The sequence below is a fragment of the Rhipicephalus microplus genome, chromosome 2, assembly GCF_043290135.1.
Source record: "Rhipicephalus microplus isolate Deutch F79 chromosome 2, USDA_Rmic, whole genome shotgun sequence".
NCBI classification, from domain to species: Eukaryota; Metazoa; Arthropoda; class Arachnida; order Ixodida; family Ixodidae; genus Rhipicephalus; species Rhipicephalus microplus.
In genome coordinates this window covers 121,396,262-121,419,872 of record NC_134701.1, presented here as the reverse complement: position 1 = coordinate 121,419,872, position 23,611 = coordinate 121,396,262, and the positions used below count along the sequence as shown (strand labels likewise).

The 23,611-nt window shown below is 45.9% G+C and overlaps 1 protein-coding gene across 2 annotated transcripts in view; it reads right to left on the bottom strand.

Moving 5' to 3' along the window:
* The window catches only part of LOC119170765 (venom metalloproteinase BumaMPs1), a 189,199-nt gene that overhangs the window by 18,032 nt on the left and 147,556 nt on the right, over positions 1 to 23,611 (bottom strand). Inside the window, exon 14 of one of the 2 annotated variants that reach the window (XM_075886732.1) lies at positions 19,461 to 19,863. The exons of the other annotated variant lie outside the window; for it this stretch is intronic. Coding sequence (XP_075742847.1) covers positions 19,846 to 19,863 — 18 coding nt within the window. The 3' untranslated portion in view covers positions 19,461 to 19,845. Of the gene's footprint in view, positions 1 to 19,460; positions 19,864 to 23,611 lie in introns of those variants that run through there. 2 annotated transcript variants of the gene reach the window in all.

The following is a 23,611-nucleotide window of genomic DNA, read 5'->3' as shown; positions in this document are numbered from 1 at the left end:
TGGGCAGTCTCAATCGCGGTGCCACGTTGTAATGCCTTCGTTTCGTAGTAGCACTTGATGTAATCAGTAGCGACTACAATTTAGCGGTTACCGTCACAAGACTAGGAAAAAGGTCCGAGCAGATCCATGCCACTTCGTTGGAACGGTTGCTTCGGAGGAGCGATGGGCTTTAAAAAGCTGGCTGGGCACTGATGTGGTGCATTACGGCACTGGCACTCGTGGCAAGTTTTCACGTAATGCCTCACGTCCCGATTGAGCTTAGGCCAGTAGTAGTGTTGGTGAATCCGGGCCAAGGTACGTGTGAATTCTAAGTGGCCTAAGGAATTCTCATCGTTACAGGCGAACAAGACATCGGCTCGTAACGCTGGCGGGATGATGAGCAGATACTAAGTCGTGTAAGGGTCGAAGTTCCTTTCAAAGTGGATATTTTTGCGAATGCAGAACGATGATTGCGAGCTTGCAAGTGCTGGTGGTGAGTGCGGCCTGTAGTCTTCAGGATATTCGATAAATTGTCGAAGCTTGGAGTCGTTCTTAACAACTGCTGTTCAGCCAAGTCGGACACACTAACGGCACAGCGAAAACGGCCGTCGAGATTGTGGTCACCTAATGCTGTCGAAAGAGGAGCTCGAGAAAGGCAGTCCGCGTCAGTATGCTTCCGGCCAGACTTAGACATGACTGTCAAATCGAGCTCTTGGAGGCGTAAGCTCCACCTGGCCAGACGCCAGGAAGGGTCTTTTGAGGTTCACCAACCAGCAGCGCGCATAGTGATTAGTAACAACTATGAACGGGTGACCATTCAGGTATGGTGTGAATTTAGCTGTTGCCCAGACAACAGCTAGGCACTCTTTTTCAGTAGTTGTGTAAATCGCCTCCGTAGGTGGTAAAATCCGGCTTGCATAAGCAATAGGGCATTCGACGCCGCCTTGACACTGGATGAGGACTGCACCACGGCCGATGTTATTGGTGTCTGTGTGTAGTTCAATGTCAGCATCTTCGTCGTAGTGTCCGAGCAAGGGCTCAGCCTGGAGGCGCTGCTGGAGCTAGGGTAAAACGCGCCTCTGCTCAGGGCCCCACGCGAAGGGAACATCTATTGTCAGGCGAGTGTGGGGTTCGGCAAAGTTTGCGAAGTTTTTCGAAAAACGTCTGTAGTTTGCGCCGAGGCCTAAAAATCGACGCACATCACGTTTGTTGGCAGGTGGTGAAAAATCTGCGACAGCCAATGTTTTGTCTGGGTCCGGCCGAATACCATCAGGGCTAAAGAGGTGGCCGAAGAACTTCAATTTGTTGTAATCAAAATGACATTTTCCTCGTATCAGTGATAGGCCTGCCGTGCAAATGGCAACAAACACAGATATAATGTGCTGCAAGTGCTGCTCCTACGTTTGTGCGAAGACAACGATATCGTCTAAGTAAACAAGGCACGCTTCTCACTTGAGACCGAAGATCACTGTTTCCTACATCTTCTGGAATGTCGCAGGAGCAAAGCACAAACCAAAGGGCAGAAACTTGAGTTCGAACAGACCATCAGGCGTTATGGATGCTGTTTTGTCTCGGTCACGTTCATCAACTTCGATCTGCCAGTAGCCGCTGCGTAAGTCTAAGGAGTAATAGTATCGGGCGCGTCGGAGACGGTCGAGTGAGTCTTTGTTGCGCAGAAGAGGATAAACGTCTTTCTTTGTCACTTTGTTGAGTTTGCAGTAATCGACTCAAAATTGAAGAGTGCCGTCCTTCTTTACTAGTACGACGGGAAACGACCATGGACTGTTCGAGGGTGGGATTACGTCGTCTGCTTCAGTTTAAAACGCATTGCTTTTTGTTCCTTTTGTGATACTCCGTAGGCGTGCTGACGTATAGGTTGCTCAACATGGTCTATGATAATGCGGTGCTTCACGGTTGGCGTTTGCTTTATCTTGGAGGTAGACACAAACCCTCACTAGAGATGCGAAGAATACCGCGTATTTGTTCTTTCTGTGCACATGATAGCTTCGGATTGACATCGGCTGTATCGGCTACCGCTGTGTAATTTTCAACGGCTGCAGAAATCGGGGCAATCGTCGTACACGCTTCATCTTCAATTGGTTCCAAATGAGCGATAGTTGTTCGTTTGGCCAAATGTTGGTATGCTTCACTAAAATTGGGGACCAATATCTCGCTCAATCCAAGTTTGAATTCGATTATGCCGCGGGCAACGCAGATTTGCTGAGACAAGACTACCGACAGGTTCGCTGCAGCAGTACCACTACTTTCTTTCTTTCTTTCTTCCTTTCTTTCTTTCTTTCTTTCTTTCTTTCTTTTTTTCTTTCTTTCTTTCTTTCCTTCTTTCTTTCTTTCTTTCTTGCTTTCTTTCTTTCTTTGTTTCTTTCCGTGCCAGTACAGAAAATGAAGCGAAGACAAAAGGCTGAAAGCCTGACAAAGGGTCTTTGCTCCAAATACAGTGAGGCAGACAGGCTGACATAAGAGTTTTGCAGGATACAGAAAAAATACAAAAATATACAAAAACACATAAAACACATGTGCAAATACTGTAACACATACAACAGTAATAAAGTGTTATTTATAGTAAACAGAAATATACATAACCATCTTGATGTTTTAAATACCAGTAGATATAAGTTGCGATTTCTCATCGCTATTGGAAGAGATATACAAAAATAACAATATAAACAGGGAAGCATAGGAAAATAACACACACATAAAAAGCACCAGATACCACTTAGGCAAAGAGAACACATAGAATGATAGTCAAGAAAATTCAATGTTGTTCGATAAGTACCATCATGATCGTATGCTTCGAAACTTTACAATTTATATCTAGGAGGCTGTCGATTTTGTTTAAAAACGTGGGTATCTGAAAAGATGAGTGTTGTTGTCCGTAGATCGTTCGAGTCTTCGGAGTCCTTCTAGCATAAGTATGAAAATCGTACAGAGAACCACGAGAATCCAGTGAATGATAGAGCCTATTGCGTTTTATGTACTGAAACAACTTAAAAGAGTAAATCTGGCTTGCTTTGAGCATGCGATATTTTGAAAATAGCGGTTCTGTTCGCAAGTCACGTATAGGGCCACGAAAGTCTTCAAAGATTTTCAGAACCATCTTTTGTAGAATAACCAATTTAGAATAGTTTGTCAGTGTTGTAGTCCCCCACACAAGAGCGCAGTAAGAAAGTCGCGAGTAGAAGAGAGTGTAATAAAGGATGTTTTTTAGCCACAGTTGCATGAGAGAATTTAACTTGTACAAGCAGCCAATACTTTTACTTAGTTCTGACTTTAACTTTGCTATGTGCTCATTCCAAGATAGGTCTTCTTGAAACCAGACACCTAGGAAACTTTGGCTGTGAACTTGTTCTAATATGTGTCCCTGGTAGGCAGTAGTCATAATAAAATTTCTTGGTGTATTCGCGGGCGCAAACAGAATGTACTTGGTCTTCTTTGCGTTAAAGCATAACTTATTGAGTTTTAACAATGATGAGAGTAGATTAGAAAAACATTCCCGTTCTCATCAAGGTCGACAAGTGAAGAACCCTCGAAAAAATGTTTGTGTCGTCCGCGTACATTACTGATCTATGTCGCTCTGTACAGTAACAAACACACTGGTTCGTGGCGGAAGTGTGATGGTGTCGTCGAAAACGCGAAACACAGTCCTCTGTGGATCGGTATCTCAAGGCTTCGGAGCACAGTCGTCAGCAAACCTTACGAGGCAGTTCGGAAAATCTACACCAGCCCCGTGCTCGTGAAGGAAATCAATGCCAAGTATAACTTTCCCGGAGCATTCGGGAACCATAACGACAGAAACAATGAACGCCAACTCGCATATTTGCAGCCTTGCGGTTCATCTCCCGATTGGTGCAAAGGTTTGGTTCATGCCCCCAAGGAGTCGTAACCTTCCTGAGTTAAGCCACAAGTTGAGCGCTGATAACTGAGTAGTCGGTGCCGGTGTTGACCTGAGCAGTTACCGAATGGCTGTCGACAAGAACGGCGATGTACGCAGAAACGGGTTCGTCGGCAATGAGAGGTGTCGGCTGAAAGGAATCGCCGAAGTTCGGCGTATGGGCTGGAGGAGGCTGTTATGACGATAGCTTAACAGCGGTCCCACCCCTGGAGGCCGCTGATCCTAATTTCCCCGGCGCGGACTTGGAGTCCAAGCCGATCGTCCCACAACAACACCAACGAAAGTAGAGTATTGATACGAGGACGTAGAGCATTGAGGAGACGGAGAGCGTGATTGGCGTCGCTGAAGATTCAGATACGGTAGGCTTGCCAGGTATTCTGCGATAGCGCGCGATTGTTCCGCATCCCAGGGCTGACGAGCGTCTGGCCTAAATCCAGGCAGGCCCATCTGTGTGCACGAGCACTCCCGGTACAAGTGACCTAGCTAACCACAGTGGTATCAATGTGGCCGGTTGTCGGAAGCGCGCCACACGCTAGGTTTCCGCACATTAGGCCACGGATTGTCATAGCGTGGTGGGCCCGAAAAGTACTGCGGCATTTGCAGGCAAGTCGGTCGTGGGTTTTCATGGTGCGGCAGGTTTGAGAAGTCTTGCGGCGTCTGCAGACTGGTCGGTCGGGGCATATAGCTGGCTGCCGGCGCAAGAGTGCGTACAGTTTCCGCATACGTTAGCCGAGGACCTTCGGCTGGGAGCACCACTAGTGGTCGTACCAGCTGCCATACCTGTTCACAGACGACGTCTGTCAGGGCAGTCACTTAAGACTGTGAAGGCACTGCGCGAAGCTTTTGCAGCTCATCGTGTACAATGCAACGGACTAGCTCAGCAAGGTCTTTCACGCTCATGACATCGGCTGTTGCCAAGGGTGCTGACAGACATGCATGGTTGTCCGACGGCTCATACTGCTTAGACCGCTGTCTTAGCATTCGCTCTATTGTTGTCGCTTCACGGAGGGATTCCGCCACGGTAGCTGGTGGGTTTCGCACAAGTCCAGCAAACAACTGCTCCTTGACACCCCGCATCAGAAAGCGTACCTTTTTGTTTTCCGTCATTGCGGAATCCGCTCGACGGAACAGACGAGACATCTCCTCAACGAGCATGGCTACGCTTTTATTTGGTTTTTGATTGCAAAAATTGAGGAGACGTTCTGCTTGTTTCTTCTGGTCGGTGATACTATACGTATTCCACAGCCAAGTGCAAAACACTGGCCAGGTTGTCAGGGCAGCCTTGTGGTTCTCAAACCAAATACGTGCTGAATTCTCCAGGTAGAAATACACATACTGGAGTTTCTGGTGCTCGTCCCTCTCATTGGCGATGGCGACCCGATCGTATAGGTCCAGCCAGTCTTCAATCTCTTTGTAGGGCTTCTCATGGAACGGCTTTGGGGTTCGAGGGGCTAGTGGCCGTGGAGCTGGCGGAGTCGCGGTCTGTTCAGTCTGGCTTGCAGTTGTCGCACTTGCCATGGTTCTGGAGCGTTCCGGAAGTGGGCTGAATATGGGTGATAGGCATAGTTGCCGCCAACTGCACCGATGGTTGGCTGTTTCTACCAAGGCATCGATGTTGGGGCCGAGACCTTTCTCGTGGTAACAGTGCATAGACCCAGCAACTCCACCAGAGTCACGTTACACTGTAACTGCAACCGGTAGAAAAGACCACACAAGGACGTCAGACTGATTCGATCTATGGCAATACAAATTTATAGTTTTCTCAACAAGGGCACCTTCGTCTTCTTTCGAACAGTGGCACGTACAAGCCTGCCAGCATATATAGAAACAATACTTGCACAATTTGTACTAGTGGCAATACTTCTTGCATTCTTTCCTCATTTCGGCTATTCACACTCCCGTGACATTTGGTGGAAGGTGCTGTGTAGCGACAGAGTACAACAGAGCTCGGTAGCGGCCGACGCTTGGTGCAACCCACGATTCAGCCCCTCCAGCCACAACCATTAAGACAACGTCTGTCCTACCACGCCTGAAAGATCCTGGCGCGTTCTGTGAGAGAGACAATGTGATATTAAAAATGGTTGCCAGCGCACGAACGCACCAGAAAGAATTATCGCGAAGACGAGACGCTCATGTTAGCGAACATCTTGTTTTACCTGAGAGGGACAGTCAAAGTGCGGTTCAAAAATTACGAGGCGGAAATTGGCAGCTGGGATTCGCGCAAAGACAAGACGCATGTTTTGTTCGGCCAACTGATTGGCTGAAAAATAGTGGCCAAGAAGGAGCAAGCCTGTCGTGCATAAACGTCGAGGAAATCATACCTGTCTTACAGACAAGACGTCCTCGTCCTTTGCGGCAAAGAGGATGACAGCATGGAGGATTCTGAAAAAGTGGCACACATCTTGAAAGGAATGGCGGACGATGCATTCAACCTCTTGATCTACCAGGGCTGTGACGGGGTAAATGCCATGGTCCGCGAGTGCCAGCGTTTCGAGACCACTAAAAGCCAACGCATTGTCCATCAATCCTCCCGACTTCCCAAAACAGCAGCAACGTGTTTCAGTGAAAAGGCCCCTTTGTCACAGTCACCGCTGACTGCGGAGCACGTGACGAAGATAGTGCGACGTGAAATCGAAGCTATTTCTCTTGCTTCCACGTGTTCTTGGTCCTGTGGCACCGGCTTGGAAATGTTATCACTAGTGCGTGTCATTGTCCGTTAATCGACTATTGGTCTAGAATCTGGGTGAATCTGGGTGCACCACCGTTGCCTATAGTTCGATTGACCGTGGGCCACTACTTTTGTCCATCGAATGCCAGTAGTTCCCGACGCTTCCTCGCCATCCCGATGAGTGAAGGACTGCTGATGACCGGCTCATTTCTTTCAACTGTCGTCGTATTGGTTATGTGGCCCAAGATTGCAACAGTGGGTGGTATTGGCATCAGGCATCTAACTGGTTCAATCATCGCCCAGGGAGAATGAACAGTCAATTCCAACCTCACCATGCGTCGCCTCACACCACTAGTAATGACACTGCTCCCGTGCCCTATCGTCGGTCACCATTACCGTATGGTCAACAGCTCCAATCGCTGCTATCTCATCGCCCGTCGTCTCGCTCACCCCAGTTCCACTGTCCTTCATTGGCGACTTTCCACCAGTCTCTGGGAAACTAGATGATGAAGCTCCCGGAGGTGATGCTGCATTGACGATCCGCCCGCTAAATGCTCTGATCACACTGCAGACTCGACGCAACCCTACCGACGTTAAAGTGGATGACGCTCTCGTTGTTGCTCTCGCGGACACAGGCGCTCACATATCAGTGATGAATTAGTAGCTTCGTCACCGCCTAAAAAAGCTTTAACGCTGCCCAAGGTGCCCCTCATTTAAGTAGCCGATGGAGGAACTTCTTGCATACTTGGGATACTCTCGGGGCGCATTAGTTTTTGTGCTCTAAAAGTGCTGCTATGACTTCATCCTTGGCATGGACTTTTTATCCACCAACTCCACTCTTCTTGACTGTAGAAGCGGATTACTGCAGCATGACCTGCCACGTTGCAGTGACGCTCCTGTAGCACATCAGCCACATTTGTGTTCGGTTGAGTACGTTCGCCTTGCGCCTCAAGCCACTACGTATGTGACCTTGGGCTCTTGTCCTCCTATTGCCGATGGCGACTGCGTATTGGCTCCGATGATTGACGTTTTATCGGCCCAAAATATTGCTGTTCCTCACGTGGTTCTGTCGGTCACGAATATCTAACTATACTGAACTTCAGCACGTGTGAACATGTTAACCCGGATCACATGGCTCTAACCAACATTTGTCCTCTCACCGAACATTCTCTCTCTGCGTTCACTGCAGACGCTCTCTTTTCTTCTGTCCCATCTTCCTCGCAGAGCTCAGCAGATGATGACATTGACACTATGATCGCTACTGACATCATTCCAGCACAGAGAGCTGATTTCCTGTTTGTCTATAAATCCTTTCAGGACATTTCCGACATTAACTGCCGCTCTTAGGTGAGACGTCAGTTGTCACTCACAAGATTAAAACAGGCGACGCCATGCCAATCCGACGACACTTTTAACGTATGTCCCATGCCGAAAGACACATAATACAACATGAAGTTGACAAAATGCTCATGGAAGACGTCATTGAGCCATCCTGTAGTCCATGGGCATTGCCAGTTGTGCGCGTACAAAAAAAGGTGGCAGCTGGCGCTAATGCGTAGACTACCGTCAATAAACAAGCTCATGTGAAAGGACGTCTACCAACAGCCAAGCATTGAAGATGCTCCCCACTGCCTACACAGGTCTGCATACTTCTCCTCTATCGACTTGACGTCGGGATACTGACAGATTTATTTCAATGATCAATACCGTGAAAAAACGGCATTTGTGATGCAAGACATATTTTTCCAGTTTATAGTACAGACATTTGGTTTATACAGTGCTCAAGCTGCGTTTGAAGGAACGACGAACTCCTTCTTTGATGGTACAAACGTTCACGTGCCTGTGTTTCCTCGGCGATGTCATCGCAATCTGACCGATGTTCGAAAGCCACCTTAGCTGCCTGTCAGCCATTCTTGATGTTTTCACAAGCGCAGGCCTTCAGCTCAACGTTTCTAAGTGCCGTTTCGGCCGCCGAGAAAATACTGTTCTCGACAATTTTGTCAGTGCTCAAGGCGTCCAGCCTGATCCTGACAAAATTTTGGTCATCAAATATTTTTTTCAAACCACGTTCCACGAAAGGTGTACACAGCTTTGTCAACCTATCTTCTTACTTTCGTCGTTTTGTCAAGAACTTCGCCAACATTGCCCAACCATTCATTGAACTTCTGAGTAAAGATGTGCCGTTTTCTAGGCCTCCCAAAGAAGCTGATTGGTTTCGCAAACTTGCTGCTTTGCTAAACTCTCCTCTAACTTTAGCCCATTTCGACCCGTTAGCACCCACTGAAGTTCGCACCGACACCAGTGATTATGACATTGATCCGCGTGCTCAGGTTTCGGTGCACGTTAAAGAACCCCAGGTGGTCGAAATTTTCGTAGCCCTCTACTACGGCGTCTCTCATAATCATATGGTGGTTTTGGGACGCTAAACCCACGTATCGATCAATCAATCAATTAATCAATCAATCATAACATTGGTGCAGTTCTCACCTATTGGCAACAAGGCAAAATTAAGTCATTGTCTACGCCAGTCGACTCGCTTCCCCATCCAAATTCATGTTTTTGATCAGTCAGTGTGAGTGCCTCGAACTTGTTAACACAGTCGGAAATTCCGACCATGCTTTTTCGGCCACCCATTTTTCCTAATCACAAATCATCACACTCTGTGCTGGTTGTCATTCGTCAAAGACACTACTGGACGACTTAGTCGTTGGGTTTTGAAGCTTCAAGAGTACATGTTTGACGTAACTTACAAGTCTGGCCGAATGCACCAGGATACCGTCTCTCTATCTCGCCTTTTTGTAGATCCCCCTGTCCTGTCAGCGCTCGATTCTGATGCTTGAATTTTTGCCATATGCCGTGAATAGCTCAAGGACGTCGAATTGCGGTCCATCATTCACGGTCTACGTTAACATGACCACGAACCGTCCCTCCACTTGTTCGTGCTCCGTGAAGGCATTTTTTATTTACGTAACATGAGTTCCGTAGTCGGAGAGCTTCTACTAGTTGTTCCCGCAGCGCTCCACTCCAACATTGTTGAACAGCTTTACGACGTCCCAACCACTGGACACCTCACAGTAGCTTGCACGTATAATCGTGTGCGGCGCCGACTCTTCTAGTCAGGGCTCTACTGGTCTGTGCGCCGATATGGTGCAACTGGCAAACTCCGCCAACGCAATAAGCGTTTTTTTGTGTTCGCCACCCAGCCTACCTCAGTCTATCGACGTTCCTGCCCACCCTCTCTACAACGTTGGCCATCATCTCGTCGGACTCTGTTCTACATCACTGACGAAGAAATTGTAGATTGCAGTCGCTACTGAATACGCCACACGATACGCTATCACATGAATACTACCACAAGTTTTGACACTGATGGCGCAGACTCTCTGGTGAACGACGTCATTCTACACCATGAAGCTCTGCGTCGGCTACTATCTGATTCTGGTAGCTCGGTTCTCGTAAAAGTGATTGACGACATTCTTCGCTCGTGTTCAATGAGTCATAAGCTCACTACCGCGTACAACCCGCAAACAAACAAACTCACTGAGCACTTCAATCGCAAGTTAGCCAGGATGCAATCCATGTATGTTTTCACAGACCACCTAGATTGGGATCACACTTCTCTTTATGTGACGCTCGCCTACAGCTCTTCCCTTCCAACATGACACCGTTGGTTCCCCCCCCCTTCTATCTTGTACCGCCAAAATCCTAGCTTACCTTTTGAAATTCTTCTACCGTTCGATATCTACACTTCTACAGAGTACGCCCATGGTGCAACTGCCCGAGCTCAAGCAGCTCGCCAGATTTCACGGGATCGTCTTTGTGCATCGCAGCTGTCTGAGAAGTCCCACTACGACAGTTATAACCGGACCGTCTCATACTTCCCTGGATCATTGGACCTGCTCTGGATACCTTGCCGCCAAGTTGGCCTGTTGTCCGAGCTCCTCCCTCGATATTCCGGGCCCTATATTGTCTTGCGCCAGCTCATGGAAGTATCGTATGAATTCACCGCATGGGACACTGCATCGTCATCGTCAGTTCCTTCAAGTGACATTGTGGACGTGTCCCCTCTAAAGCCGTACTTCACCGGCCATAATCATTCTCATTCCTAAGCGCCGAGCCGGCGCTCCATGTGGGGGGGGGGGGTGCTATATATTGCAAGCCGTGACGAACAAGAGGGAATGCTCCTTGAGGCGATGAAGACGAGGACTTTAATTGCTGCCGCGTCGTTGTTGGTGTGCCGCCACCTTGGCTGAAGGGCTCCCCGCGGACATTGTAACTATATGTTTCCATACTTCTTTATTTCGGCTATTCTCAATTCCTCACTCCGGTGACAATATAATGATATGACCTAAAAACAACAGTTTCCCGTATGCGGAATAGTACTTTCGTGGCTTGAAAGTCAGTCCTGACCTCATGATTGCTTGAACTTCTGCAAGAATGTGCAGGTGTGGTTTTTTGAAGGCTGAGATGAACACACCGACATCGTCCAAGCCCAGAAGGCAAAGCTTACACTTGAAGCCTGCTAGTACTGTACTCATGACTTGTTAAAGATTCGTACGTGCCGAGCATATTCGAAATGGCATGATCATGAACTGAAACACGCCACATGACATTACAACAATAGCCTTTTCTAGGTACATCTCGTTGATATAAATTGGCCAGTAGATGCATGTGAGATACACCAATTCAAATTTCGCGTCGTGCTGTATACACCGCACGTCACCGACCCGTGAGAGCGTACATAAATACTTCAACGTGATTTCTTTTTCTGGCGGTGATAATAGACCCAGAAAGGTTAAGTTTTATACCATTTTGGCTGCAACACTGAAGACGTTCGCTTGCTGTTAGATGGCAGAACGATGTCGTTACGTAGCATTTTTCGGAATTGCTATCTTTAGTCTAGAGTGCTCGCATCGAAAACTGTCAGACGTTATGTCAGATTTGACGAGCGTTGGTGTAGTTGATCTATGATCTTCTGCGACAAGCACTTGTCGACTCCTTTACAACGACGACAAATAGTCAATAGAATACCAAAGCAGGGCTATGTGGTTCATTGCTCATGCTTCGGAAAACTTAACTTACCTTCAGAAGCTCGCTCGAATCCTCAGTTGGACGAAGCTGGTTTCGTAGCACCGAAGGGGACGAAAATATTACGGACGTCCTATATTTCAGTCATTTTGGTGCTGTCAAACCTATATTGCTGCTTCTGTATTCTTGGGTGGACATTATCCCTATTTTTCCATGATACGACTCTGCTCAGCTTTTTTGACGCAAATTTGAGTGCTCAGGGGGAGATGTTATTCACCCTCTGTGATATCTGCTGGTTCTTTAATGCCTACGTGTACGATGATGCTAGCGAGAGGCGAAATGACTACTTGCTTTTCTATCACATCAAAGGCAAGGTGACCAACGCACCGCAATGTTATAGTAGCTAAAGCACTCGGCTGCTGACCCACAGATTGTGGGCGATTCCCAGCCATGGCGGCAGCATTTTCTATAGAGGCAAAAGAGCTTGAGGCCAGTGTGCTGAGATTTAAATGCAAGTTAAAGAACCCCCGTTGAAGTAGAAATATAAACAGCCATGCTGACACTGCGGAATCAGGCCGTCGACGAAGCATATATAAACATCCTGGAAGACATCTACAGAGGATAAACCATTAGCATATTGCTTCAAAATGAAAGCAACAAAATACCAATTACAAAGGGTGTGAGGCAGGGGGATACACTCTCCCCAATGCTGTTTACCGCGTGCTTTCAGGAGGTTTTCAGAGGCCCAGAATGAAAACAGTTAGGCATAAGAATTACGGAGAGTACCTTAGTAACCTGCACTTCGTTGATGACATCGCATTGCTGAGTAACTCAGTGGACAAATTGCAACTCAGAAATATGAAGTTAAACAGGAAGAGGAGAAAACTAGTTCTTAAAATAATATGCAGAAAACAGAAGCGATGTACGAAAACCTCGAAAGAGAACAGCGCTTTGAAATAGGAAATAGTGCACTTGAAGTTGTAAAAGATCATGTCTACTTAGGGTAGGTAAAAACCGCGAAGCCGAACCACGAGACTGAAGTACCTAGAAGAGTAAGAATTGGGTGGAGCACACTTGGCTAGCACTCTCAGATCATGACCAGTATATTGCTGCTATCCCTCAAGAGAAAAGTATATAACAGCTGCATCTTGCAGGTACTTAGCTAGAGAGTCGAAGCCTGGAGACTTACAAAGAAGGTTGAGTTTAAATTGAGCACGACGCAGTAAGCAATAGAAAGAAAAATGGTAGGTTTAACGTTAAGAGACAAGAAGAGAGCAGAATGAATTAGGGAACAAACTAGGGTTAAGGATATCATAGTTGAATCAGAGAAGAGAAAAGGGACATGGCCTGGGCATTTAGCACGTAGACAGGATTACCGCTGGTCAATAAAGGAAACTAACTGCATTCCTAGAGAAAGCAAGTGTGTTACGGAGAGACAGAACCTTAGGTGGGCAGATGAGTAGATAAGATCAAGAAGTCCGCGGGTATAGATTGGCACCTGCAAGCACAGGACCGAGTTCACTGGCGGTGCATGGGACAGGCCTTTGTCCTGTAGTGGAAGTAGTCAGACTGATTATGATGATAATAATAATAATAACATTAATGAAGAAGAAGAAGAAGATGATGATGATGATGAATCCCCGTTGGTCTGATTTTCCGGAGTCCTGCACTACAGCGTCTCTCATAATCATACGGTAGTTTGAGGCGGTAAAGTCCGAAATTATTACATTAAAGCGTGGTGACTCACTTTTCCTAATGGCCGAGAGAGAGGGAGTGATTCCTAAGTAGGAGAAAAAAAAGGGACCATTGTAACTGTGTACATGTAAGTGAGATACCTCAGCAGTAGCTCACGAGGGAAGAGGATAAGAAGGAATTAACAGAATAAACTAAGTAGAGATTGAGAAAAAGAAAGACGGGGCACTACACGGAGGGAGCTTCGCGGCAGCTTCAGGAGAGTGCGTAGTGTAAAGCAGTCGGCGAGAGCGGTGCTGGTGTCAGGGTTTGTGGGCTGCAGAACCATTCGGCTCGGAATCTCGCGAGCGAGCCCCTCTCCTAACTGCCGATGTGGCCTTCTCGTAAGTGTGCGTGGGGTTTAACATGAAGGAAAGGGAGCATTATTCGCGGTAGCTGTGCCCTCGCCCCCTATGAAAGTACGAAAGAAAGTAAACTTCACACATATTTCAGCATATCCAAAACATCCCAGCATATCACGGAGTGAAGGATAACGAGTGGGGCAAAGCTTCGGGGCATTTTATTGGTGAATCGGCCGTGCATCTGTCTATCTGTCCGTCTATCCATCTGTCTGTCTGTTCGTCTCTCTGTTCATCTGCCTGTCTGTAGGTCTGTCTGTCTGTCTGTCTGTCTGTCTGTCTGTCTGTCTGTCTGTCTGTCTGTCTGTCTGTGCATAAATCTGTACGTTTATCTGTCTGTCCGTTTATCTGTCTGTGTTTGTGTCCGTCTGTCCATCTAGTGAACACTCCAAGTACTGCCACCTCGCATCTTTTCATCATATACAGACACCGTCATCCGTTCATCTGTGTCTCTGTCCGCTCGTCCATCCATCCATCTAGTAAACACTCCAAATACCGTCATCTCGCAGCTTTTCATGAAATGTTCATCACATACAGGTACCGCAACCTAGCGGACATTTTAAGAACTAAACAAGAGGTGGCTACCTACAATCACATACATCAAAGACGCACGGCCCACAGCTTAAGAAGCTTCGCCCCTAAAAACTTCGGTCATTCCTATCAATGAAACCCTGATAGGATAGGAAGCAGCAGCGGTATGCAAGGCGTTGATGCGGTTGAAACGGGCGTCGACGGGGGTGCTGGAAGAACAGTTCGAAGCAAAACCCGGCGTTGCGTTTACTCGAGTAAACGACATCGCCATTGGCAAACGCGCTCGGCTTCGCTAACCCTCGAAACGCAAGCGACGGCTGGTTTAGGCTCAATCGCATCGGTGGAAGTTTCAGCGGGCGAAGCAGCGTCGTTTTCCGACGTTCTCATCATCGCACAGAAACGAGCAGAAAGAGGGTTACCACTTCATGTGGGCCTGAGCTCTGTGAGCGGTGCAGAAGGTGAAGTGAAAGAAAGCGGACACACATATACATATTTCAAAGCGCACGTTAGGTGTGCGTTAGGTGTATTACTCGTCAACCGACGAGCCGGCGGTGTACCAAGCGGCAGTCACTTTAGCGGAAAGAGCAGGTGGCACGTGACTGAGAGAGTGACAACAGCACGCACTGCGAGGGGAGCATGTTGTCACTCATACGGAGAGACAGTGTGACAGAGGCTAGTCAAAAAGGTGGTTCGCATCTAAATGAAGCTTCCGCGAGATCATCTGATTGGTATCCAGCTTTGTGGGGCACAGGTTAGAAGAAACTGTTCTAAAGTTTCATCGTAGGGAGCAATTTGTCATCATTACCGTAAAAGAAAAGTGCGTAAAAATGGCGAGCTTTACCAAAGCGGGACACAACGAACGCAAAGCCAGAGTGTGGTGCACTCCAAATTGGCCTCGCGCAGAGCGCAAACCTGCCCGATCTTTTAATGCCAACTTCAACAAAAATGTGCACACCTAAAAATCTGTTTTATAGGCAGTCTAACAAAAGACAATGCTGCCTCCCAAATTTCACCTTTGAAATGCAAACGATTACTTTAGAAAACCTCACCAGCTACACGATTACTGATATTAAAACTAGAACAAATGAGGTCATTGTAGCTGACCAGAAGTGAGGTAGACAACAGCCCAACAGATTGACCGAAGTAAGTGTCTGCTCTGCGTTTCCGCAGTATGCGCTCCCCGGTGGTGCTCCAGCGTTTTCTCTTGAAATGTAACAAAACAGCTAATATTTTAAACATGCCCGAAGATGAATACAAAAATTAGGAAGCTCGTTAAAGCGCGTATCAAATATTCGTTGCCCGCTTCGCACCTAACATTTTGTCCTGCTGTCTTGGTAAACTCGCTGGGTACAATAAATGATGCCACTGGCTCGCGCTTCAGATATTTTCGCTTTATTCATATACTAGGAACGTTAACACGGCATTATTTTATTGCGATAGAAATTATATGGACACTCTCGGCTAGATTTTGTGCAGTCATCAGCATCGGCATAAGCGTTGATGACCACCGTCATTCACCGTGTATATATATATATATATATATATATATATATATATATATATATATATATATATATATATATATATATATATATATATATATATATATATATATATTTATATATATATATATATATATATATATATATATATATATATGCGCCTGTAGATATCAATCAATCATTTTATTTCCTTTAGATAAGGTGGAGTACAGGACTAAAAGCTCAAGAGCTTGACGAGGTCCTGACTCATATAAAAAAAGAAAGAAAAATACTTATGAAAAAGACTATGGCACGCGTAAACTGAATATTGACTTGTTGCTTGTGAGTGCGTGGCGGTAGCTGCTGAGTCACGAAGGAGCGCCTCCTTAACTTTGAAACGTCGAGCTTTGAAACGTCGATCGACGACTTACTGCTGGCAATGGCGATCTGTGTGCAACAATTATGTTTTCAAAATTACTATCGAGATGGTGAGATTACCGCCACATCGACTCGATGATGTGACGCGTGCTGATGCGTTCGTCCCTCACGTGTACTTTGCCCCGCGGAGAGAGGTGGTGAAGACGCTCACGCGTGCGCGTGCTTAGCTCGCGGTGGAGAGAATCATACGCCTTGGGCTTTCAATGGAACGATTATGTTGTTTTCGGGAGTACAAAGGTCACTGCACTCGCTGCAGAGTCTCCGTTTGTGAAAAGGGTGCTCTTTTCGGACAGAGCGAAGGAACAACTGAGACAATTATTCGCGTTCATCCGTACCTGTGAGTACGGGCCATTAGTCATTTGTGCATGAGCAATGCGGGGCACGTTTTGATCTGATCGCCATTTTTCGCGTGGCATTCCAATTTGTTGCTATCGCATTCATTGCTTCGACTCTGCAGCAAAGCTGTGACTTTTTGAATATTGATGCTCGGTTTGGCACACTTACGTATCTACCAAGCGCGTTCCTGCATTCGTGTGAACACGCGTTATTATGCGCCCAAAACAACCACAATAAACTTAACGTAGCACAATGCGCTTTTTATAACACTTTAACACAACGTTGAGGACGCAATACTCTACTTTTATTGTCCCTTGGAGACCCCCATAACACAGGCCTCAAAGGTACTGACGACTATCTACAATGAAAAGATGAAGCGCATGAATAATACTCACAGTAGTTCAATCAACATATTTGCACAGCGCAAGATTACAAGTAGTCACGATGTAAGTGCGGAAGAAGAGACATGGACAGAAAGAGCGCTGACTTCAACTTCAACAACTTCAACTTTAACTTCAACTGACCAACAAAGTCAGCGCTCTTTCTGTCCTTGTCTCCTCTTCTGTAGTTACATCGTAACTACTTGTAGTCTTGCGCTGTGCAAATAGGCTGATTTCCAATCACCAACTAGCCCAAGCATCTGTCTTATCCACTTACAGTAGTTTCACCCCCCACCCATCGCACTCAAGTCGCTAGCCCGGCCGGGTCTTAGACGGGCTTGGGACGTCAAATGAATGATTTTAGACGCGAAATATGAACAATTTTTGAAATTCAACGACAATTTGAAAAAAACTCGACGGGAGTGACACGATAGTTCACTGGTGACGCTTGATCGCTAACTATGAGGACCCAATTTACCTAATCAAAAATTTATCACACAACCTTGTAGTACGAGTCTGAAATTAAAACAGCACTTCATCCCCAGGACTGAAGGCAATATCGTATCGTGATGAGAGCTATCGTAGCGCTGTTTCCGATCTCGCTGACTGGCTTTTGTTTTGACACGAGCACGTAGTAAATATTTTTCAACTCTTGAGGTGAACTGCTAGGGTATGGCTGACTAGGCGCTTCTTGGAACATTCAAGAAAGAAACGTCGACGGTGAATGTTGGCGCATGGCCGTACTCTTGGTAGAAAGGAGAGTAGCCAGTGATTCGTTTAACAGTGTTGTTAATGGCAAACGTCAAAAACAAAAGAATTTTGCCCCAGCTGTGATAGTGTGCTCCGATATACATCCATAACATGTATGTTCGTGTGCGATGAAATCGTTCTGTCAACCCATCAGTTTGAGGGTGGTAGGATTACGTCGACAGCTCTCACTATTCATTGGTGACCTCTTGGCGTGACGGGAAAGGTCCGGCTAAGTCTAAGCGACGGCTAAAGATATCTCAAGACAAGGAATTGGCCGCATTAGGCCTGCAGGACTCGAACTTGGTTTCATCCACAGTTAACAAAGAGGGCAAGACGCAGCTTACTGCCCAAAAAAGAAAACAGGCCAGGCCAGAAGAAACGTTGCCTGACGTGGCTGTGTGCTTTGTTATATCTGAAGTGGCTTCCACACGGTTTGTCATGAGAGGCTTTGAGAAACTTGTGACGTTGGGAACGTGGAAGAAATGACACACGTTGGTGTTCATCAGGGACGTAAACATAACGGTATAGCACTTTGCTTTCTATCCTAACTTGCCGTAGTCGTCGACGTGATCTGGCATTATGAGATGGCGACCTGCCACTTAGACTGTTCATAATGCGGTTCAGTACCGATCATCACGCTGTCGCGAGGGGAACTGAGTGTAGTTCTTCGAAGCCAGCGCGCCAAAAACCACTGGCACAGCGTCAAGATCACGTGGCGAATATGGCACAAGGGCTCGTCGAAGATATTGGCAGGGTGCAGCGGGAGAGAGCATCTGCATGTTGATGTGTTTTGCTAGACTTGTAAACGACGACAAAACAAAATTGTACTCTTGCAGAGAGAACACCCAGCGACCCAGACGACCAGACGTTTATGAGCTCAGATTGCTTTGAACTGAGCACGAATAAAATTCTCTCGAACTTCGCTCCTTCAACTAATCGCCACTCGGAACGAACCGATCAGCTGCCAGAGCTTTGATCGCGCGATTATAGGTGGCGAAGCTAGTGTAGCACTTCAAGGGGCGTCATTTTACCAGTTTCATTTTCGGAATAACGTAACGCTACATTTTAGTGAGCAAAACATGCTCACGCAAGCAATTTATGCTATACTAAAGCTGCATGTTTCGAATACAAGTCATCGCCGGCACTTCTTAATACTCGGGTCGAGTTTAGCCATTATTGTGTTTGTAGTGGCTGAGTAAAAAAGGCATGGCGCCAGGATTCAACATTCTCGTCAGCTCCAGCAGTATTTTGGTGGAGACACCTGTTGTGTTTATATTCAAAATCTTTGAAGAAAGTCGCGTAATGCATCATCCCCTTCGATACTTCCCAATTATTTAACCTCCCTGCTATAACCTGATGTTTAGAGCTTCAGGCTTCTCGAAAAAGTGTGATAGCTGGCTCCAGCCATAAGATATGTTCCAGTAGCCTACGGACCAGCATTTCATGCTACCAAAGAGTTAACCCCACTGAATCATCCGCTTGTAGAAGAGCGTCACGCAGAATAGGAACAAGTGCAGATGCAGAGAGTTCTGCTCAGGAGCAGTGGTGAGATACAATTTGCGTCAGTTCAATTCGTGTCTAATTTACCCGGCCACTCGCTACAGTTTCGCGTTCTCTGCGCGCTGACAATTACAGTACTAATTATAAATGCAATACGCGATATCAAGTTTTACCACTGTCATTATTATTATTCACGCAACATATACCACGCCTTTTGAGTCAATTTCGTTCAAGTCAAATTTCAATGTAGTTGGCCTCTAAGAACTACACTATTCCTGCAGTATAGCTTCAATGCTAAGACATGCCGGAAATTCCGTTCTTAGGGCAAGATTGTGGGGCTTGTGGAAGCAACAATTGTCCTCATTGAAATTTGGTGGTTGTCAGCCTTATTTATTAAAGCATATATTCTCAAATATTACACGTATTATTAGGTTTTGAGTAACAAAGTTTCGCCACTGATATCGGGTAAGATGGGGCAAAATGCGACACGGGGCAGAGCGCGACATTTTGACATTGCCGGCCTCTGTAGCTAATACGAATATTTTCTTTGCTTCTGTTTAGCAGCGAAAAGTGGCGGACTTTGTACATCTTTTCATGTGCGAAGTTAATTATTCCTCACAGTTCTAGGGCTGGAAAAATTACTCGACTGGTGTAAGTATTCGTGACCCGTTCAAAACGGTGAAAATCTGGTCGGCTGAATTTTCGAAGTGGTGCATGATGGTATACTTCTCCGTCAGTACAGAAACGTAAATATTTATTTTGTTACCTCAGCCTGCGAGAGACATAACAAGAAGCATTCAAGCGCTTAGTTACTTTTGTGCCTGTGGACAAAGCGGCATTTTTTAAATTCATGTATATGACAGGAAAAAAACACAAAAAAAGACATCCAATAGGTTAGAGAATGTCTTCCTAATTTAACCACTATCTTGCACTCAATATAAGATATATTTTTTTTGCAGGAGGCTTTGCACATACAAGAAAATATATATAGAGCAACGAATATCTAATATGGTTCACAGTAAAAGTAAATTTCGAGTGTAGCAATGTAATGGGAGTGTGGAACAACAAAAGTTCCACACTCCAGCAATATCTCAGATCACTATATTCTCAGCCGGATATAAAGCACTCTAACAAACTGGGTACAGATACACCACGTTCACTGGGTATAGAGCAATACAGTGCGAAACCTATGATACAGGCTTATGCGTGTTTGTAAATAAGCAGCTTACACACATCTCTCGCGATCTGGGCATTCGGGACAAAAACTTAGAGTATCTCATGGGGGAGGTATTATTGCCGGTCTCGTACAAAAATCATAGATGCAACAACCTATTTGTCCTCAACATATACAGTAACCCAAATCACTAGAACCAACAGCTCAAGATAATTTTCGAGAAAGCTATAAAACTCGTGCAAGCTAGACCTCTAACCGTATTAGGGGACTTCGACACTGCTCATGAACTCTGGGGATATACTGCGGAAAATCCCAAAGGCAGGAATTTATGGCATCATGCAGACGAACAAGACCTGGTCTTAATTACAGATAAGTGGTATCCCACAAGTATTGGCGATTCTGTCTGTAGAGACACCACACCCGACCTAAGCTTTGTCAAGAATATGAAGCATCCTATATGGATGAATAACGTCGGTGGTGATCACTATGTTCTCGAGGTTAAGCTGGAGGTTGAGAAAGGCCGCACTCGAGAATTCGAGGTTGTTAATCGGGTTGTGTTTTGCAGAATGAGAGCGCAAAGCACACCAAACGCTGCCAAACCAAGCCTCAAATAGTGCTGCAAATTAACCAGGAATGATATCAAGTCAGCCAGAAAACTTCTCACTGACGCTAATGGTGGAGGCCATGGATTCTAAACTAGCCCACTTATTTGAAGCAAAGCAGGCCATTACTCAAAAATGGCGGACCTAAAGACTCAATCGAAAACTGTGGGAGAAAATAGCAGAACTGAATAAACAAATTGTAGTGTACGGCGACAACCAATGTAAGCAGCAGTGGGATGAATTTTATGAAACGATTGATGGACAGATCAGGAATGGCAAAGCATAGAAAATTTTATGCACCTCCTAGACGAGCTAGGCACCAGGTCCAACCAAAGACACTGTCTTGCCTGGGCCATACACATAGACCTTAAAAATCAAGACATTGAAACTGTAACTAAACAACTCATAGACAAATACCTACCAGTCGCTAAAGATCAAGAACGATTTCCTCGATGCGAATACCGGGGAGCTACTCCGCCGGAGCTGGATCGATCCTTCACTTTATTTGAAATCAGAGGTGTGCTAAGTGAGTTAAATATAAAGTCTGCCCCTGGCCCAGATGGCGTGACCAACAAGTCATTCAGGAATCTCGACGAGCCCTCTATTGAATCAATGACTGATTTTATTAACGAAGCATGAAATTCGGGGGAATTTCCAGATGAATGGAAACTGTTTCGAGTCATACTAATACAGTAACTGGGTATACCTCCACGTCTGGAGAATATGCGGCCAATATCGCTAACATCATGTGTAGGGAAAGTTGCCGAGCATGCAATCCTCAACAGGCTTAAGGATTCCTTGCAGGACAACAACATACACACCTACAATATGTTTTGCTTCAGATCCTCACTATCTACTCATGATGCTATGAAGCAGAAGAAACACCGCATTCTAGATGGGTGCTCCAGGATACCAAAGCCATTCTCGGACTAAACATGGAGAAAGCAATCGATAACATAAGGCACAAATACATTCTTCAAACAATAGAGGAAATTGGACTTGGATAGAAAATGTATAATTACACAAAATCTTTCTTAGGAGCACGTACAGAGAGGTTAAGGGTAGAAGACACCAACTCAGACGTGGTTGAACTTGGTGATCGTAGAACCGCTCAAGGCTCGGTGATGTCTCCCGCCCTCCTCAACGTGTGCATTATCGGCCTGTCCGGGAAACTGAGCAATATCAGCAACATTCACCACACCATCTATTTTGATGACCTTACCATATGGTGTACTGGTGTTAGTGAAGGACAGGTACAAGATGCACTTACAGAAGCGGTGCAGACAGTGGAGGAATACTTGAGGCCCACTGGTCTTAGGTGCTCCCCACACAAATCGGAGTTAATAATTTACAGAAAAAAGAAAGGGGGAGACCTAAGGGCTGGAAGCCACTATGCGAAAGTGACGTATATATACATATATTGACCGAAAACGGTGTTAATATACCCAGAGTAGACACGATGAGGGTACTCGGCTTTTTTAAAGATGCAAATAGAAGGAATCACATGGAACTCAAGAAAATTATCTTCAAGATAGAGAACGCATACCGGATGATCAGACGACTTTCGGGAGACAAAAATGCAAGAAAGAGGACAATCTTATCCGGTTGATCAACTTTTTCGTGCTATGTCATATTTCATATGCGGCTTCTATGTATAGCTAGACACAAACCTAAAAAAAGAAGCTCGACGCGGTGATCAAGAAATCATCAAGAGTGCACTGAGTCTCCCGCTTTGCAACGGCACTCTAAAATTGCTCAAGTTTAGGGTACACAACACGACTAGACAAATAGTGTAGGCTCAAGAAAGGTCACAAATAGCAAGACTCTCTACAACTGGCGCTGGGAGATCGATCCTTCATAGAATCATGATCAACCCTGTCATAGACCAGGAGACATACACCAAGATGCCACAGGGCTTTGCTGTGAGCATCATCGTTGCCCCGTTGCCAAGAAATATGTACCAAACTTTCGACATGTCCAGAAGGGTAGCCCGGGCTAAGGCTTTAATGAAGAAGTTGGATAAAGGAGGCGGGGGGCTTGCTTTGTCGACTCAGCCTCATATAAAGACCGAAATAGGTTCGCCACGGTAGTAGTTGACCACGAGGGCAGGTGTACCAACTGCGCCACGGTTTACACTTCAAAACCGAAATTGCTGAACAGGTTGCTATTGTGTTGGCCTTGACAGATGATTGATACACCGAGATGTAGAGTGACTGTAAAACAGCCATCAGAGCCCTAACTAGGGACAGGATCACACCACAAGCAGTGTGGATAAATAATAGGAAACACGCCATTGATACACATTATATATATTGGTTCCCAGCGCACCTTAGATCATTGGATGACATTCCAATGAATCCAAATGAATCGACCAACAGCATTGCCCGCGAACTTACGAACTGGGGCGCTTTTACACATGACTTTGATTCTGCTGGATTTGAAAATTTACAACGGGATACACCCATGACATATAATGAAATTACTAAACATTACTATTTGGGGAGGAGAGAGTTGGCACCCCTTGACAGTACACTAAAGAGAGCACAAGCGGTCACACGTAGACAATTACAGACACAGTCTGTAATTACTCAATTACTCACCGGCACAGGCAAAAGAATGGTGTGATATAAAATATATGGGAGTTGTTTGCAAGGCATGTAAGAAAGAAGTATGCACGCTTGAGCATATGCTCTGGGAATGTGGGTCGCTTGGCCGTGGCATTTGCCGGAAATGGTTTACAGGGA